We start from the raw sequence: 21,172 nt of genomic DNA on the forward strand, positions 1-21,172 counted from the left end.
CGAAAAACACCTTAAAAATGCAGGTTTTTGGCCCTTAATATTTCCAAATATTAAAATTGGACTTTTATTGCTAGTTGGGTCTAACTAAAGGATTAGGATGTAGCCATGGTTGGTTGGTTGGTTGGTTGACGTAATTCCCTCCTTTTCCCACCAGAAAATCAATTCAGTAAAAAGTTACAGTACATACAAGTCCCGGGGGCACTCAAATATGACAGTGTACACATGCGTGACCATTTTTTTTTCAAACACCCCCTAAACGAGTTTTACCCTACCAGCAAATTTAGACCCTTAATAAGGTAATTTAGTGTAGAATTTACCCCCTCATGAGTTTTTGGCTGGTGAAAATGCAACAAATGTACCCTTTTTGGACTCATAATTTACCAAAAATTTGAAAAGGTACCCTAAACAAGTTGTCCAGTTTCAGAAAACTACCCTTATTCTTGAACACCACTGTTTTTAGACCCTAAACGCGTCACGCCGCAGTAATTTGCCTTGCCTAAAAAACACCCCTTTCACTTGTTTTTTTGGTCACGCATGCGTACAGACCATTTATGTGAGTGATCCCCCGGGATACAAGTCCTTTTTTGTAGTTCAAAGTCATAATTAGGGATTTCACTAGGGCGTTAGGTAGGCAAAGCAGCGATGATAGCAGATCATCTTGTGACATGGAGTCTAGGCCTATAGTCTTGAGATGGGTTCAGTGTGAGCATGCAGGTTGGGATAGCAAGCAAAGCGGGTTAAATCGAGAATAAGTTGAGTAAGTCCTGTGTTAGATTCAGCAGTTAGTGACCAGCTACCCGGATACAGGCTTTCTCATTGCGCTTTCAGTTGCTTGACAAAGGGGTCTCTTTGTTTGTGAAGGGCTGTGCAGCAAACAAGAAAGTGCTCTCTGGTTTCAGCCTCTTTTTCACACAGCAGGCAAGGGTCAATGTTGAATTGGTTAAATTTGGCACGATTGCCCTGCAGATTGTAAGTACCAGTCAGTAGTTTTGTCTTGATTTGTAGACATCTCTCTGGTTACATTCCACATTTTCCCATGTTGGGTGGGTTACACCGATGCCGCAGTATGCAGTGTTGAGATACTTCAGAGAGGACTTTCTCATGGCTCCATTTCTCAACTTGTCATTCCAGAATGTAGTTACTGCAGATTGGATCACATTCTTCCAGTTTGCTTTTGATGGAGGACTGATGATCAAGTCGTGGGCAATTGGGAGATCATATTTTATGAAGTAATTTGTTCACACATATGAACCAGCTTTCTGATTTCAGATCTTTCATTGCCAGTTGTCTTTCAGCAATCTCCCAGTCAATTGATTGACAGTGTAAGCTGATTAAGCTCAATTCTGGCTTCAACTGGAAGTGCACCAAGTAGGAGGTACTAGTATACAGCTTCATCGGCAGTCTTCTCTGGCAGGTGTTGTATTTGCTTCAGTATCTTCTTCAGGAAAGTACTGTTGTCCATACTTTCAAGTCTGCCAATGTCAGGTTCATGATTTCCATTCCATATAGATAGCGAGGTTCCACATAGGTGTGAATCAGTTTCCATGATAACTTAGGATTAATCCCATTAAGGCCATGCAATACAGCTCCCATGAGAGCATAAGTGGTGCGTCTACCCGTCAGAGTTCTATCTTGGATGACTGATTTGTTTGAAGAGTGGTTGTTTCTTTTCACACCAAGGTGCTTGCTGCTCTCAGCCACCTCCACTACTTCATTATTCATACACCAAGGTGCGAAATCACTCCAAAACGAGAACGGCAATTTGGATTTAACAGGTATGATTACACACTTCTGTGGGTGCAGAATGTATCTTTCTTTTTGGGAGTATAGAACTGCCTCATCCAGTATGTCTTGTAGCTTCTTATAATTCCGTCATGGTGTTGGATGCCAAAAAGGATGTCATCAGCACATGTTGGTGCTCCTACATAGTAGGGACCGATTCTAGCATCATATATCTCTTCTCCTCCAGGCGATGTAGCAGGGATCCACATAGCATTTGTACAGCTCTGTTGATATGACTCTACCCTGATGCACACCTTGGAAGAGTTCGAATGGATCAGAAAGATTACCCTTCCACTTCACTTGGCTAGAAGCGCCGCCCTTACCAAACTTGAATACATTCCAACTGTATTCCCAATTTGTATTCCATCTGTATTCCTGGACGTGCAGGAATACAGATGAGATACACAAAATAGAGGAATACAGCATATGGTTCTTAACAAGTATATGGGCAGGAATACAATCAAGGAATACAGATCTGTATTCCGAATGCATTCCCACAAGCCTAATTATTTAAATGAGATGAGAATACACCCCAGGCCCAGGAATACACCTCAGGAATACACTCCATGAATGCATTCCACTCCGGGAATGCATTCCACTCCAGGAATACAGATCTCTATTCCGAATGCATTCCTGTGAGCCTAATTATTTAAATGAGATCAGAATACAGTTCAGGAATACAAATCTGTATTCCTGAGAGCCTAAATATTTAAATGAGAATACACCCACGGAATACATTCCATTCCAGGAATACAAATCATGCACCAGCATGACAAGGCACTTTTAGTAACTTCATGTACGGTACTCCTGTACTGCATCAAATTGTTAACTGTATATAAAAAATAAGAAATTATATAGCTGCATATGATGTAATGCCAATGTGTACTCCTCCCTCCCCTTGTGCTAGACTATTCCCTACTGAGATACATTTGTACTACATGCCTATATTATATACACAATAACCAAAATACCTGAATTTGCAAGATGCAATCATATTTTTAAGCTTACCTTAAATTATCATGTTATCCTTGTATTTCGAATGTAACACTTGCACACAAGAATCTATATATAGTTACATGGTTTACATACATTGTTGGTAAGTAACATCCCAATTTTTGTGAAAAACAAGGCCTGTAATACAGCTGGAAAATGGTAAAATATCCCCCAAACAATGAGTCCACATCTTCTCTGTAGTCATGCCAATTTCAAAATGGCTGATTAGAGATATATTCCCATCATGCACCTTTTTGTCAATTAAAGCTGATCCTCATATGACCTTGATTGCAAGGAATACAAATGAGGAATACAGGTTTCAGGAAATTGTATTCTGAGGAATACAAATATTGTATTCCTAGTTTCAAAATTAGGCCAGGAATACAGATGGAATACAAGTGGAATAACAAATTTGTATTCCACTTTGGTGTTTGACAATGCTCCATATTTCTGGCTGTACATCCTGCAGGTATAACTTTCTCAGCAAAGAGGAGTGGCAGACAACATCAAATGCCTTTCTTGCATCAAGTGTTGCAATAAAGAGATCCTTTTTTGTATCCTTGACTTCATTTGTTATCTATGATACTAGCAGGGCAGCAGACAGGGAGGAAGTATTAGCAGTAAATCCTCTCTGTAGTTGACAGTACTTTGCTTCCAAAAATGTTACTGGTCTCATACGTCCAAGAAGTACGTTCTCAAATATCTTGCCAATTGTGCTGGTAAGCGTTATTCCACAATAATTCTCCTGTAGAAGATGGTTCTTGTCTTTCTTTGGGATTGGGATTACAACGCCCTTCATAAAGGCCTCTGGGACTCTCCTTTTTGCCATGATGAGGTCAAAGAGGTGTGCAAGAGGGAGGAGAACAGCAGGTTCTGCTTTCTTGATGTGTTCTGCTGGATCCCATGACCATCAGGAGATTTTCCATTATTCAGCTTCTTAATTGCAAAGTCCACCTCCCCTGTTGAAATTGGGTTGGTGCACTCCTCAAGTTCAACAATTTGGGAACCAATCTCAAGATCGGCTTCTACTTGACTTAGATAATCAGCATCAAACGAGGGATCATTCTCCGGAGTTCCAAGCAGCTTGTGAAAGTAATTCTTCCATGCTTCTCTGGTGTCATTATCATCAATGAGTAGCTTTCCCTCACTAAGAATTGAATCTGTATGCAATGGAGTTGCCCTCTGTTTGTTGATTAACTTGAAGAACAACTTTTGATCGTTAGCATCAGCTTCCATGATCTTGTTTCAAGTCTTCTGCCTGTCCTTTGCTTTTTCTTGTCTTTGGGCTACATAGAGATACTTGTTTATGTTTCATTTGGTAAAACAGGATAATATTTTTTTAATCCCCCAAAATAAGTGCTAGGCTGCTAGCTGTATTTTTCTGGAATAGGGAGTAGGTAGATTTCTTCACATTGGTCCCGACATTGGTTCTCTTTGATCCCACACGGGACTTTACATTTGTTCTTGAGGGAGCACTGCACTGCACTGTGATGTTTGAGGCAAGATTCTGCGCAGTGCCCCCCCTTTTTTTTTTTTAATATAAATGTTTGTTACAATTGACATGTTTTGAATTACTCTGATAATTAGTAATAGGCCCTATACCGAGAAGTTTTCGCTAAGTTTGTTTTGATTTATTAAGCTTCAGAATAATCCTTATCCATGCCACTTTTTCAGAAATCCGACTAGTCTTATGTATTTAAACAGGGATACTCTGCCATGACTTTCTCATGCACACACACACCCCCACCCCTGCAACACCCACACTCTTATTACATACACACACCCCAACATGTATGTACCATAATATGGCAGGATGTATATTGCAAAATCATTCCAAGGGGGAGATTGAGTCTATCACTGTATTCATTCATTCATTTATTTTATCAATCATTATACCAATTCGGGGGCACTCATAATTTAGGGACGTCTCTGATATCAAATACTATTGAAGCGTCATGTCACATAACAGTATCATATTTCAGAGACGTCTCATAAATCACGTACTCCCTAGTTTCAAAACCCAGTCATAAACGATATTAGTAATTTTGGTAAACGTGCCAGCGCAGTGGGAATAATTTTGTGAGGAGGCCTTATCAGGGTTGTAGCTAGCCCAAGTTGAATGCCTGCTAATTTTACAATCCAATTCATGAATTAGAGCGCAGACTCGGGTACTCTTGGGATTTTTTACTTCAAAACATTTGATATTGGCCACTGCAATAGATCTAAGTGTGTTCTGGACACAGACCCCCGTATGTGAAATCACTGACCAGTCTTTGAAATCAGAGACGTCTGTGAATTACGAGTGCCCCCGAACTGATATAACAATAATAGAATACATAATACATTGTACATGTATAAATTTACAAAATACAATATGCGAGAGTGAAGAAATCACAGCAAAAGCCAAAAGAGGCCTGAAAGTATGTGATCCCTTGTTTGGTTAATTCATCATTGGACATGGCAGCAGATTGTCAGATCAATGAATAGTCAACAAGCTGTCATATCCTAATATGAATTAACCTAAGTAAATATAAAAAGAAAATAACAATAAAAAATAGTAAGTTAGGAAGTGCACGACACAAATAAATAATATAAATATCCAATGTGGTCATATAAACCAGAAACAATAAGAATTAATAGTAACTTTGCATAAGATGCTTTTTAAATTCATGGCGGAATTGATTGATAGATGATGAACTTTTAATGCTGTTATCAACATTATTCCATAACTTAGTAGCTGCATATTTAATAGATTTTTCACAGAAAGCTCTTTTAATAAAAGGAAGCTTTAAACGATCTTTATTTCTGGTGTTTATGAATCTCAGACTGTAAAGTTTGTCTCATTTACCCAAAAAGGGTTACATTATTTTCATCCCAAAATTTTCCAAAGGAGTAGTGTACAAGGTGTGAATCCTTGTAGTCTTGGAATACCTGCATTTCAGAAATTCTTTTCACAGTATACACATTGGATATCAACATTTGGACATAATTTTTTATGGGACATGAGAGCACATCAGACATATGTGACCCATTCTGACAAAACCAGGAACAAGTCGCATTTTTGACATTTCATGATTTGAATACAAATTTAATCACAATGTAGACAAAAAGCTTTAAAATGATACCAAAAGTTATATTATGTCATAACATCAATGTAACTCAAGACAAAAACATGCCTGGCGACTTGTTCTGGGTTTTATTGGAGCTGGTCACATATTGCAAATTCTGAAAATTTGTATTATATTGTGAATTTCAAAAAAATCAAAATTATTTGATATAAGAAGTACATTCGTCGCATTCAGAATGCAATTTGATACATGTATGTCTGATGTGTTCTTATGTCTCAGAATTTACTTTGCAAATGTTGATATACAAGCCCTTACGGGTTCCCTTTGGTGTGAATCCTTTCCTGTACAGTCTTGTTACCTGAATATGAGAAACTCTTTTTACAAAATTTACATTGGTATGGTTTCTCTTTGGTGTGAACCTTTTCATGTACAGTCTTGTTACCTGAATATGAGAAACTCTTTTCTCAATATTTACACTTGTATGGTTTCTCTTTGCATTGGTAGGGTTTCTCTTTGGTGTGAATCCTTTCATGTACATTCCTGTTACTTGCAACTGAGAAAGTTATTGCACAATATTTACATTTGTATGGTTTCTCTTTGGTGTGAATCCTTTCATGAATAATTTTACTGCTTGCATCTGAGAAATTCTTTTCACAATATTTACATTGATATGGCTTCTCGTTGGTATGAATCCTTTCATGTATAGTCTTGTTACCTATAGTTGAGAAACCCTTTTTGCAATATTTACAATGATATGGTTTTTCTTTGGTGTGAATCCTTTCATGTATATTCTTATTACTTGCCTGTGAGAAAGTCCTTTCACAATATTTACATTGGTATGGTTTCACTTTAGTGTGAATTCTTTCGTGCGTAGTCCTGTTACCTGCCTCTGAGAAACTCTTTTCACAATATTCACATTTATATGGTTTCTCTTTGCATTGGTAGGGTTTCTTTCTGGTGTGAATCCTTTCATGCCTACACTTATTACTTGCAGATGAGAATGTTTTTGCACAATATTTACATTTATATGGTTTCTCTTTGGTGTGAATCCTTTCATGGCTAGTCTTGCTACTTGCATCAAAGAAAGTCTTTTCACAATATTTACATTGGTGTGGCTTCTCTTTGCCATGAGTCCTTTCATGTACAGTCTTGTTACTTCCAGATGAGAAAGGTTTTGCACAATATTTACATTTGTATGGTTTCTCTTTGGTGTGAACCCTTTCATGTTTAGTCTTGCTACTTGCATCTGAGAAATTCTTTTCACAATATTTACATTGATATGGTTTGGTGTGAATCCTTTCATGCCATGTCTTGTATCTTGCCTGAGAGAAAGTCTTTTCACAATATTCACATTTATATGGGTTTTCTCTGAATTGGTATGATTTCTCTGCAGTGTGAATCCTTTCATGTGCAGTCTTGTTGCCTGAATTAGAGAAACTCTTTTTGCAATATTTACATTGGTATGGTTTCTCTTGGGTGTGAATCCTTTCATGTATAGTCTTGGTACTTGGATATGAGAAAGTCTTTTCACAATATTTACATTGGCGTGCTTTCTCTTTGGTGTGAATCCTTTCATGTGTACTCTTGCTTCCTGCCCAAGAGAAGGTCTTTTCACAATATTCACATTTATATGGTTTTTCGTTGAATTGGTGTGGTTTCTTTCTGGTGTGAATCCTTTCATGCCTACACTTATTACTAGCAGATGAGAATGTTTTTGCACAATATTTACATTTATATGGTTTCTCTTTGGTGTGAATCCTTTCATGGCTAGTCTTGCTACTTGCATCAAAGAAAGTCTTTTCACAATATTTACATTTATATGGTTTCTCTTTGGTGTGAATCATTTCATGTCTAATCTTGCTACTTGCATCTAAACAATTCTTTTCACAATATTTACATTGGTATGGTTTCACTGTACAAATCCCTGTATGTATAGTCTGTCTGCAGCTATACCAGTATCTGTGTAATTTCGCTCTATGTCTTATCACATGTTTCACATAATATGTCAAATTACTGTAAAACCGTCTACAGTAGATACATCTGTATGGTTGAAAACTGTTTGCATAATTTGTCTTAAGATGTACTTGATGTGTCCTGCCCCCTAGATACTGAAATTGGTGTGTAGTCTTCATGGCTCTGAAATGAGAGAGAAAAGATATTTATCGGTAAAAAAATAAGTATTGTTCAAGAATTGCATGGATATGAAACTACTTGAAGTTGAGGATATATCATGGATCAGCGATGATAGGATTAGGAATTTCCAGAGGAATTTCTATTCATTATTTTATGAATAAGAATATCCTGAAAAAGGGTCTGATCCCAATTAACATAACTGCACTGTTACAGGCACAATCAAATTGCAATTTATCCTACATTATCAAGATCATAGTTATAAACTCTAGCACTTTAGCACTTTTGAAAGATACATTTGTTTAGATCGAATCAGTGATACATTTGATGCAAGTGAAGGTTAATGATTTAATTAATTCATTTCATCATTACTTCCTTAATTTGCTTGTTATAAGATTATGATTACAAACTTGTTACATACAAAATCAGAAATACAACATTTCTGGTACAAGGCCATGTAATTACTACTAGTATACAGCAGCTGATTGCACCATAGTTATGTAAGATTTATGGATATACTGTACTGCATGGGGAATCTGATACACTGAGCATCGTTTATAGTGACAAGTTCAAGCAGGTTATCTTGTTGCAAAACCTGTGATTAGAAGCCCAATTGGGTGACTTCTGATGATTTTGAAGATCAAAATGGACCACAACTTTAAAACTATTAGGAGTAGAACCCCCTGTGTTTTTATTACATTCTTTAATGTTTTCTCTTTCATTTGACACCACTTGGGGGGGGGGGTGGTCACTTATTAAGTTAGTAACATAACAATAATATAGGATGGTACCATTTCATGGTCCAGCAAAAATATTGATCATTTATATTTTAACTATCATTTATAATATCAATATTCAAAATATATTATTAGTTATCCCCTGTTTGTTCATGCAATGCATGTCTACTGAATGATATTAAAGGATAACAGGGTCAGAATTTTGTTTCACAGTGCGAGAATCAATCTTGATTCTTGCAGAATAAATTTGCGGGAATCATTTGATTCTCGCAAATCAACTTCTGTGTAAACTACAAACGTTTGCGAGAATCAACTTTGATTCATGCAAATCTGTTTACGAGAATCTTTGGGAGAATCGATTCTCTGATTCACGCCGAAATTCTGACCCTGGGATAAACTATCATTTGTTTGTGTTATTTTTTATTCAACCAATCCTGTAATTTAATATGAGAATGTTCAGCTGAATTTGATATATATCTGGAAATCAATACTCTGCTGAATTTACAGTGCAAACTTGTTAATATGGGATCGCTGGGACCTTGCTACATGTACTGTTTACTTAAATTACTATCTCAATAATTCTCATCTCATTCTCAAGTTGAAGTTGAGAGTAATGCCATGTCATGATGTTTGATTTCACACTCACAGTGTATGCTTGTCCCCCTAAAATTCCATTATCCAGGCAGCCCTCGAATTAAGGATCTGAAGGGGCACGGCAACTTTTTTAGGGCAAGTTGAGAATTGCCTTGGATTTTCACTGAAAAGGCAAGGCAGCATGGCAGTTTGTAATATTTCAAGAGGGCATCATGGCAACTGTTGAAAATTTGAGAAGGGCACCAAGGCAATTTCTCAAAAGTGAAGAAAACACACACAGACATAGATAGATGATTTTATAATGAAGGGGCAGGGCTGGGGCACCGACGGCAAATTCATTAGAGGGCACGGCAAGTGACTGCCTTGGGTAAAGGACATATTTTGAGGGCATTACGGCAGTGGTGGTGGGCACCCACGGCAAAATGCCATGGGTTAATTCGAGAGCTGTATCCAGGATTTAATATTATATTAAAGACTCGACTCAACTCAAAGAGTCATGAACTCATGATCATTGATCAATTTATTATACACACAATGCACGATTTAAGGTTGGTAATATGCCATGTTTTTTGGGTTCCATGGGAACAAGGAACAAATACCAGGAGAAAAGCGTCAATTGGAAAATGGAAAGCAAAGGATTTTTTTTTTAATGGACTTATATATTTTTATAGTTGTTTTAATTCTAGTTTCTAGTCTTTTTATAGTTTTTCATCGCTACTTTAATCCTGTTCCTTGTTCCCGTGGAACAAAAAAAAACATGCCGAATCACCAACTTCAAATCGTGCATGTTTATATGTCAATTTATTTTACTTACATGACTTAACTTAAGCTTTAGTTTGCAAAGCAAACTTAAAAACCAGGTAAAACAGACACATCATTTATCGGTATGACATTTTCGTATTGGTGCTGCCCTATTTAAGTTTGCACTGGATCACGTGCTAAAGAATTTTTATTTATTCTGGATAAATAATGGAGTATTAATTACAATTTGAATTTCAAGCATAGGAGTTTAGGCAAGAAGTACAAGAAGCTGTGTAATTAATATTATGAAAAACTATTTAAGCCACAGGAGCCTTGTAATTTTTACTGTAAACTCTAATTGAAATCATGCAATTGCATTGCACTAGCTTTTTGTATACACTTTATCCCATACCGTTGTGCAGAGCTACTACTACGGTATCAGTTCGGGGGCACTCGTAATAACCGGACGTCTCTGATTTCAAAGACAGGTCAGTGATTTAACATACAGGGGGGGTCTGTGATATCACATACGTCGAGCTTTGTTGACAGCTGGGCACTCGATGCAGCACATCGGAACGAAGCTGAGTGCATTAGAATAAGATTTCCTATGTTTAGCAAATATCTACCTGTGCAAAAATTATATCTATATATCTGTGCAAATTCTGACAAATGGTCCCAGAACACACTTAGATTGCAATGGCCAAAATCAAATGTTTTGAATTGCTCGAGAAACACTAGCCACGAATTTGCTCACGGATGCCCTCGCATTCGTGGCTAGTGTCCTTTCGTATCTAATTTCGGGGGGTAAACATATTACGTAAGACCACATAAATTATAATGACAATACAGCATGATAAACATACCCTGAAATAACCCCCTTTTATCTAACTTCACTTACCATTCTGTTACTATACGTGTTGGTGGCATAATTCCCAGATAGTATGTCCCATTTTAAGTGTACTCACATGAATATTTCGGCACAATTTGTGATAAAAATCGCTCCCTTCTTTTCCGGTGATCGCATGTTCAATGGATACAACACGTGAATAGTAGGACTCGTCAGCTCTGGCCCATGCCAACTCGACCACAAACTAATTCGGCCCCTGTATAAACCCACTTAGGTTTTTATGTGTAGATGCCATGTTAATTAAAAGACGCAATGTGCTCTGGCTGTGCAATGATTATGAGCCCCCCCTCCCCGGGGTAAATTTCCGAACGACCCGCCAAAAATCGCTTGACCCCCCCCTCGGCCTGAAAAGTCACTTGTCCCCGACTCGGCCCACCAAAAATCGCTTGCCCCCCCCCCCTCCGTCGCCAAAAATTCCCCTCTACTTTGTACTCTTTTAAAACAGATCAATCAAAATTCCTTTTTGTTAAATTGTCAATTTATGATGTTACTAGAGTGCGGTCTAAAGTCACCACAGAATTAGTTCTGTGAAAGTCACTCACATAGGGCGTGGTGTACAGTCACTTACGGAGCACAGCCAATTACATTGTTTGGCTATAAAATTTATTGCTATGTACCGTCTACCAGGGTGCGATCTAAAAAGTCACTCACATAGGGCGTGGTGTAAAGTCACTTACAGAGCACAGCCAAATCATGTTGTGCCGTCTACCAGGGTGCAGTCTAAAGTCACTTACATAGGGCGTGTTGTATTAAAATCACTTACGGAGCACAGCCAATTAACTTGTTTGTCTTTACTGCTATGATACACCGTCTTAAGTCACCTACAGCACCCTGAATAGGGCGTGGTGTAAAGTCACTTACGGGACACAGCCACATTTGAGTGGAGAGAGAGGAGAGCCAGGCTTGAGAAAATAGGGACGATACTGACCGTGCCCCCTCCCCTCGTATGCTGGCTGCGCGCCTGGGTACCGTACAGGTCCAGAGCCAGCCATCGGTACAGGTGTATACGATGGCGGAAATTGGGACTCGAGTTCGGGTTCAAAAAAAGTCTGAGAACTGGATCGAGGGAGGGATTTTGAAGGTCGGGTTTGAAGGGAGAGAGAGAGAGACAGAAATAGTGAGAGAGGGATGGAGAAAGAACTGAGAGAGGCGCAGTCGTGAAAGTCACCCAGATTTTAAAGTTAAATTTTATTTAAACCTCATGCATTTAAAAAATGTATGTGTGTTGACCATTTTTCTTCAGATCTTCAATCATTAGAGATTACAACACTATACAAGTTTGCACAAAGTACATGATCTGATCGTTATAATGGCTTTATAAATTCACTTTTTATAACAAAAAACCTTTTATTCAGTGGGTCACTGTTGTGGGCGGGGCTAAATGTAATAGCCAACCAATTACCTTTTCCCATTTGCTTTAGAAAAATTTTGGTAAGTGATCAAAATCAATTCCCAGTTTCCCACGCTATTGAGAATGTGGCTAGACATCTCGGCACCTTGCCATGGTATATTTCCTGGGAAAGTCCGCTTATTTACAATATTTGCGGTGAGCTTTTGCGAGTTGAGCGGTTAACGTAAAGCGATGGTTTGGTACTACAGTCATGGTACAATTTACATCATGATCATGTTGACGCATTGTTTTGTCTACGGTGAGGTAAGGGACGCACCATTAGATTCTCGGGGGGTAGGAAGTTGGGATCGGGGAAGTTTTTTTTTTATTTCATGCATTTATACACAGAAGGTGGGGAAGTTTTGGGTTTTTTTTAGTGTTGGTGGGGAATTTGCTTTTTTTTATTTCATGCATTTATACACAGTTAGTTAGGTGGGGAAGTTTTGGGGTTTTTAGTGTTGGTGGGGATTTTTTTTCTTGCTTTTTTTTTTTTTTTTGCTCAAAAACTTACTACCCCCTGAGAATTCTAATGGTGCGTCCATTTTTTGCCAATAATGTAGTTTCTGATGAGGAGCATTGTAGACACCCGGTCAGTCGTGAGCAATTATTTTTTATTTTGAATATAATTGGATAAAATTACTTGAGTCGCAAGGGTTTTAGGGGCGCACCATTAGATTTCCAGGGGGGGCATGGGAGTTTTTGAAGAAAAAAAACTTCGCCCACTAGTGAGACGAAAAAAAAAATTTTACCCACTAGTTAAAAAAAAAAAAAAAATTGCCTCACTGATCAGTAAAACAAAAAAATTCCACCAACCCAAAATAAAAAAAAAATATACATTAAAATTGAAAAATAAATACTTCGCCCGAAAAAAAAAAAAATCTGCCTTCGAGGCGATAAAAAAAAAAATCTGCCTGACCCAAACACCCATGCCCCCCCCCCCCTGAGAATCTAATGGTGCGTCCCTTACATGGTCGGTCGGGTTACCAGAAATTTTTATTTAGCCTTATATAATGATGAAAAATGAGCAAATTTGCGAAAAAAATTGCTACTTGAAAGCTATATGACTATGAGGTTAATTTTTCTGCACTAACTGTGAAATTTTCACCCTTGACATCAACATTTTTTTTTGCCAGTGGAACATTTTTTTTCAACTATCTACCAAGCCTACCCCCTTGATATCTAATGGTGCGCCCCTTACACATAAAAACGTGGTTTTATACACATAATACAGGGACCGAATTTGCATGTGGTCGAGTTTGCCTTGGACCGGAAATGCCCTGGACTGGTTAATCGATCGACAAAAATAACAGGTGTTATCTGAATGAGGTAATCTCGTACCTACTAAGTGACTGTCCAGTCATAAATCACCAGAATTTACGTGTGTACAATTATCTCATAGGTTGAGATTATTTTCCACGATGTGACAGCTTCGATAAGCAGCACTGTAAGCAGCGCTGAATTAGGCTTCATATATCATCTTATTTTTTAGGATCGTATGTATCAAAGATGTCAAAAGGTAGGGTTGAACTTAATTAAGCTTATATGACACGCTTATGAAAGTGTGTTTGTGAAAAATGAAGCATTTTATCAATGTTTATATGCAGTAGCATCTTTGTGTATCGGGTCCGCACAATAACCTCTATGGTCGGGTCTCTAACGCAAATCAAAGATTTGCGATAGAGGCTACATGCTCGAACAAGTTTTGAAGTAAAAAAAATCCCAATTTTACTGTCCAATTCATGAATTGGATAGTACAATTAGCAGGCACTCAACATACTCAACTTGGCTTGGGCTAGCTACAACCCTGATAAGGCCTATACACAAAATTATTCCCACTGCGCTGCCACGTTCATCAAAATTATTTATATCGTTTGCGACTGGGTTTTGAAACTAGGAGTATGTGATTTATGAGACGTCTCTGAAATATGATACTGTTATGTGACATGACGCTTCAAGAGTATTTGATATCAGAGACCAGGCCTTATATTAAGTATGCCAGGACCAGGAGCTAAAAAGAGCTTCTGGTCCCAAACATGGCTCCTGGTCCTATAGTTTGTAGTGTAAAATATTGGACACACCAGGAGCCAAAACTGGGCAACCATGGGGTAAAAAAAGCCTGGGTGCCTGGTTAATATAAGCCTTGTCAGAGACGTCTTTGAATTAGCAGTGCCCCCGAACTGGTATGGGATAATGGGCTCCTATAATATTGTACTAACTAAATAAATAAGCTTACCTGATTGGGCCAACTCACAAAATACTCATGATACTGCCATGCACTCACACAAGTGCAACTAGAAGGGCTGTGACTGAGTGTGAACCATAAAACCACGATGTAATTTGCATTGAAACCCTGAAATACTAAAATAATCATAGACTGAAAAAATAGCACAAATTCGTAGACAAATTCGGCACAATTTTTAATTGGGTTACGAGCTCTCTGTGAAGTGCGAAAATAAGGGCGCACGCCACCAAATAATTTCCGGTTGCACGACTTCAACAGTTTTTTTACTGTCGCTGGCCACGGCTATGACAGAACCCAGCAGCAAACACAAAACTATTTTAAATCGTTATAAACAGGTTATAAACACGTTTTGGTTTTGGTAAAAGCATTTTATATATAAAGGTCATGAAAACAAAATGCATCAAAATGTTATTGCAAAATATGGTTTTGTAAACAGTTTTGCTAAATATTTTGTCAACAGTTAGGCCTAATAACAAATTATGTTAGAATGTTTTGTATAAAGTTTTCAAAAATGTTTTCTAAATGTTATTTTTAAACAAGAATTTGTCTTTAAAAAGACAAAGTTCACGGAACAGGTGTATAGTACTTTGAGCTACTTTGGTCTAACTTTCAATATTCATATACTAACCTACTCTGCACTGATTTGACAATAAATAAGTGATTTGAGGTATAAATGATACTTGCATCTTGACTCTGGAAAATAATTTCCAGAAAACCTCATTTTGCATTTAGGTTTTTAAGCTACCTGCAGGAAACAAATTTGGCTATTACTACGAAGAAAATTACATGAAAATATCTACTGTATCAGCCCATCATGCATCAAATGCTATTTCCCGTTGGATGTCCCATTCCTTTTTAAAAGAAGTTTTATTTGGAAGCAAATCGCCTAATGTGTTTCAGGAACACTGCATGTCAAATTATTTTGTTGAATAGTTTTCTATACAGAAGCTAGATGCCTAAAGCAAACAAATTACAATACATTGTGGTCTTGCTAGATTTTGTCACAGATATTTGTCTCATATCCCAGCTTTATGAACACCAATTTAATTAGTTTGTAAAAGATAATATACATTGGATATGTCTATAGGCCTACACACATTGCTTGGTTATTACAAGAGTCAATAAACATTCAATTAACTAGAGAATTGACTTAATTTTGTGCAGTGAAGTTATTTTCTGAAGTAAATCACCTATGAATAGGTTTCTATACAGATATGCCTAATCACTAAGTAAATAAATTATAGCTAATTATACTGACCAATCAGTTATGTGTATTATCAGCATGTGATGACTGTAAGCCAATTGCAAACATGTTTAATAAAAAGGCTAAAAAAATTCCTACACTAAGCAGTCTCACTCAGGATTAAATGTGCTAAATAGTAATTGACATGGGTAGCAGGATTAGATAAAGGCACACAAACGAGGGCATGAGATATTAGGAATTATTTCCTAGCCTCTTAACCACATGGATGGTGGGTTACAATAGCTATTCGAGACACAGGGTATGGGTGTAAGGGATAAACTGTGCATATAAGATGTGGGTGCAAGTGGTATTAACGTTCACTGGCGTGAACAAAAAGAGGGAGAGAGAGAGAGAAAGGGAGAAAGATAGAGAGAAAAAGTTAAATTCCACGTACTTGAGTAGGCCCATGCCTAAAAACCGCACGTCGATCGTAAATAAATATAACAAATTTCTTATCATAGGCCTGTGATTATTTTAGGCATTGCTTGAAGGCGGGTCCAGTCGGTTCGATATTTTGTCACCAAAGTCAGTATTAAGATGGACTCAATGGCTTCAACATCAATCGACGCATGCTTTTATTGGCATAATTGCGAGTCTCAAGTCTTATATTTGGACACTTTTATACATTTAAAATTTTGCCAATTGCGGTTTTTTTTACTACCTATTTTTAAGTGTGTACGATCTTTTTTGGTTTGAAGCAATGCACCAAATGGCGGCTTCAATTGCAGCTTCATTTTACAAAATTTGACAACTTCCTAAGGGGGAAACATCCCCCCTCAGACATACACCCAGTGGGTGGATTAACATCTTGCCGTTTTCGCTTCTGTTTTGGATACCCGTACACTTTATGTTTTTGAGCAATGAATAACTACGCCTACAGCTACAGAGGTATTGAATAAAAGGAAGCTAAACTGGTTTGGTATAGTCCTGGGGGATGCACATTAAACTATGTTATATAGGCCTACTGGACTATATGCACTAGCTTAAGAAATTACTTTGACGACCAAGTAAAACTATCAATAGGTGACATGTTTGCCTACTAGTAGTACCCCAGCAAACACAAAACGTTTTCGACATCCGCAAAAGGTTATAAAAGGTTGTCAGAAAACGTTTAAATGTCGGGTTATATAAAGGGTATATTAAGAGTATAAAACGTTTTCATAACCTTAAAAAACATTTTTGATAATCTACTGCTCAGCAAACAAAAATGTTTTACAGAAAACGTTTAAATGTCGGGTTATATAATGGGTATAAAAACGTTTTAATAACATTCCAAAAACATTCTTGAAAACTTGATACAAAACATTCTAAACAAAATGTTATTTTGGGGTTGAAAAAATATTTTGCGAAAAATGTTTGCCCAAAATATTTTCAATAACGTTTTAAAAATGTTTTCATGACCTTTATATAACCCGACATTTAAATGTTATTAAAAGGTTTTGAAAAAAACATTTTAAGAACATTTCTGTGTTTGCTGGGTTCAAATTTTTTAACATAATGTTATTTAAGTATTGACACAATATTTGGCAAAAATGTTTGCAAAAATAGTTTACAATAACATTTTTTGAAAACGTTTAAAAATATTGTTGCAGTGTGTTTTCATACAAAACGTTTTAAAACGTTATCATGACCTTTATATAACCCGACATTTTAATGTTATTAAAACGTTTTTACCTAAACCAAAAGCCAAAATATAACTTATTTAAAACGTTTTTAAAACGTTTTTGTGTTTGCTGGGACGGTATACTATTTTCTAATTTGTACAGATTTCACATCACCAAATATAATGTCTCTAAAGGCCTTCCGTCCCGATAAATCAATATCAAAAATCTGTGCCAGGTATTAAAATAGGCTTGAATCCAAACATCTGCCAAGATTTAAAAAAAAACTCTGTGTTTTTATTCGAATTTTAAATGTATTTTCTCAGCAAGACACCGGTTTCTAGCCGGTTAGGTAAAATTACAAGTGCTATTCTTAAGGGATGGGGTATGAACGTTTGGACAGTATTTATTGTGGGACATTAGAGCACATCAGACATATCGAATTGCATTCTGAATACGAAGAATGTCCTTCTGATATCAAATAATTTTGATTTTTGAAATTCGCAATGTAATACACATTTTATGGCAAATGATTAAAAATTGACATTTTGATATTTAACAGTAGCCTACTCGAAGTAAACTTTATAAATCTGATGATTTATACTTAAAGTGTATGTAGGTGGGATGAAAAGCCGACGATCAATTGAAAATTTTGACCTTTCGTATTGAAGATATGGATTTTATTCCCAAAACACCAAAAAAAATAGGTCTTTTGGGGAAAAAAATCCATATCTTCAATATATGAAAGGTCAAAATTTTCAATTGATCGTCGGCTTTTCCTCCCAGCTACATATACTTTAAGAATATATTATTAGATTTATAAAATTTACTTCGAGGACTGTTATCAAAAATGTGAAAAATATCAAATTTTAATTATTTGTCATAAAATTTGTATTATATCGTAATTTCAAAAATTAAAATTATTTGATATCAGAAAGACATTCTTCGTATTCAGAATGCAATTCGATATGTCTGATGTGCTCTCATGTCCCACAAAAAATACTGTCGAAACGCTCAAAATCAAATGTCCTAGCTAAATATCTCTCTTTAAATTATAATGCTCCCGCCAACACCGTCGATCTATACCTAAACCAAAAGTTGGCCACCTCACGGTGAGTTGGGGCCTCCAAATTTTGGCCTGGCCCAGGGCCCCCAGAAAGGTAAATCCGGCCCTGACTCTACATGTAAAGTCTTCAAGGGAATTTATAAATTTGGTATTTTATATGTAACGGGCATCAGAATGGTTGGTTTTAATAATAAGGTTAGGGTTTGAAATGTTAGGACTTAAGGTATATGATTATTTACCATGTTTATTATTTTGTTTATTTTGATTGTGTCATTCTTAATTAATGTAGGTTTTTGGTTTCATATCAAATTATATTTCTATCTGTTGTGTAATTAATCGATCGTAATCATCATTGTCTTTGAAATATTATTTTTAATAGATCATGGTTTATCTTTAATTTGAAAAGGTCATTCACCTCATTGATGTAGGCATCCTTTGATTCTCAAGTTTATGAGTACCTCAAATATTTATGTCTTCATTGTTTATTGTCTTCCATTCATAGAAGTTTTAAGAGCACTTTAGCAATTGATTCCTTTTATATGACTGTGTATTGTTATATCCATAAGTTAAGTGTGGTGGAATTTATTGACACTTATCCAATTAACTTGTTTCTTGGAACACTGAGCTTGAGATGGTAGGTGACGTGCTTATGAATTATTCATGAAAAAGTTTTATCTCTTTATCAGGTTATGTATTGTTAAGATTTATCATAAAGTAAATGCTTAGTTAAGGTTATTATTTATGCTGTTGCAGAGATGGTACTTAAGTTGGTTTTCAAGTGTTTTTCTGGTGAGCTTGCCCCTTAGATCATTTTACTTCACTTCCATCCAAGCATTCAACTGATCAACATCAAATCTTCCATCTTAGCCACGAACTGATCAACACCAAATCTTCCATCTTAGCCACCAACTGATAAACATCAAATCTTCCATCCGAGCATCCAACTTGCCAATATCAATTCAATCGTCATCATATTATTATTGCATCGATCTTCATACTGTTTCTACATTATTATTACATCATCATATATTAAAGCCGGAGTATAACAGCGTGTATATATCCACCAAGTCTTCCATCTGTGTGTCTATTTATTTTGTGTAACGGTATTGGACATTTATTATCGCCCGAGTAAGTCCCTGGATCCAAAGTTGAACAAAAGAAAATCACCCTAAAAAATTTTCTACCGTTACATTGGCGTCTTCAACGTGGGGCTAAAAATTGACGATAACTTTTCTTCAACAAATTGGATCAGGGCACCCACGACCCTTGGACTACATCATGATCTCTAATATTATTTCACGACTAGAAGCCCTGGAAGCTGATATGAACTATCTTCGTAATCTCCATCGCTCTAGACAGCGTTCATCTCCATCATATACCGGACCAACATATCTCGCTCATCAAGTATCCGGATATGTAAAGTGGTTCAACGTTAAGAATGGATATGGCTTCATCACCCGCGATGACACCAGAGAAGATGTTTTTGTACATTGGCGTGGTATCACTAAGAACAACCCTGCAAAACTTCAATCCAGTGTAGGCGACGGTGAAGCAGTTGTATTCGACGTTGTGCTCATTCCTGGAAGAACTCCTGAAGCCATTCACGTCACCGGCCCTGGAGGCACATGTGTTCGTGGAAGTAGCTATGCCATGGACAGACCATACTTCAATCATAGTGTCCAGCATCAATCAGTTTCTGTCATGACAACGCAAACTGATCCAACTGATGAAAGTCATGCAACTGAGCCTGGATGTGAACATTCATGTAGTGAATCTGACTTTGAACCTGAGCATGTTGATAATGATAGTGATGATGATATGTTTGAATACAATTCTGATGACTTCCCCTGTGACACTAGTGATCAAACATCTGAACACTCTGTACCTGATAACTTGCCGCCAGCTGATATTATTGTTCCCTTAGTTGACATTCCTGCTGAAGATCCATCATCTGAACAATCTGAATCTGATAGTAACTCTGAACTGAATTACACACCAGCTGCAGCTACTCTTGATAGTCACCTGGTTAGTGAACAAGATAAAATTGCTATGTCTGACGCTTGGGAGAAACTAAGCAACTTACAAACTGATGATTGTTGTGACCAGTTACTAGATAGAAAATTTGATTTCTTGATACTATGCCAACTGGAGGACATTTCACGTCGCGTCCCATCACAAGATATCTTGGAAGTGTTATTATGTTTATGTCAACACCTTCTGGACATTGACCACCATGGACATCTTCGTGATATTATACCATCTTTTGTGACAGTACTTAGGAAGTACCATGCTTTTATTTCCTGTGGATATGTGGCCATCAACTCTCACCCCTCATATCGCAGCTTATATTCTGACGATTCTGCCATCCTTACATCATATTCAGACTCAGAAATTGCAAATGCAACTAGTACACATGCAAGTAAAATACTGTTGAACTTTCAAGGTAACAACCTAGAACAATATGGACATTTGCTGGATGAATTATGTCACCTATTTTACATTAGTAAGGAACAAGAACTCATCACCACTACATTATACAATTGCTATCGGAGATGGAAGATATATTACCAGCGAGCAGCAGAACAACAAAAGTAAACTGACTTTTGAAAAACACTTCAAACAACATTATCATACAACTTTTTAAATTTCAAATTATTGTGTGATCTACATATTTTGTC

General features: G+C 36.9%; 1 protein-coding gene across 1 annotated transcript; it reads right to left on the minus strand.

Moving 5' to 3' along the window:
* Positions 1-5,434: 5,434 nt before the first annotated feature.
* LOC140161117 (uncharacterized) lies at positions 5,435-14,744 on the minus strand. Its single transcript, XM_072184523.1, has 2 exons — positions 14,576-14,744; positions 5,435-7,979 (listed from the first exon to the last, which is right to left on the minus strand). The coding sequence occupies exon 2, from the start codon at positions 7,973-7,975 to the stop codon at positions 6,308-6,310; it is 1,668 nt and encodes a 555-aa protein (XP_072040624.1). The 5' UTR covers positions 7,976-7,979; positions 14,576-14,744; the 3' UTR covers positions 5,435-6,307.
* Positions 14,745-21,172: the final 6,428 nt, after the last annotated feature.

The sequence above is a fragment of the Amphiura filiformis genome, chromosome 9 (genome assembly GCF_039555335.1).
Source record: "Amphiura filiformis chromosome 9, Afil_fr2py, whole genome shotgun sequence".
Taxonomy (NCBI): Eukaryota; Metazoa; Echinodermata; class Ophiuroidea; order Amphilepidida; family Amphiuridae; genus Amphiura; species Amphiura filiformis.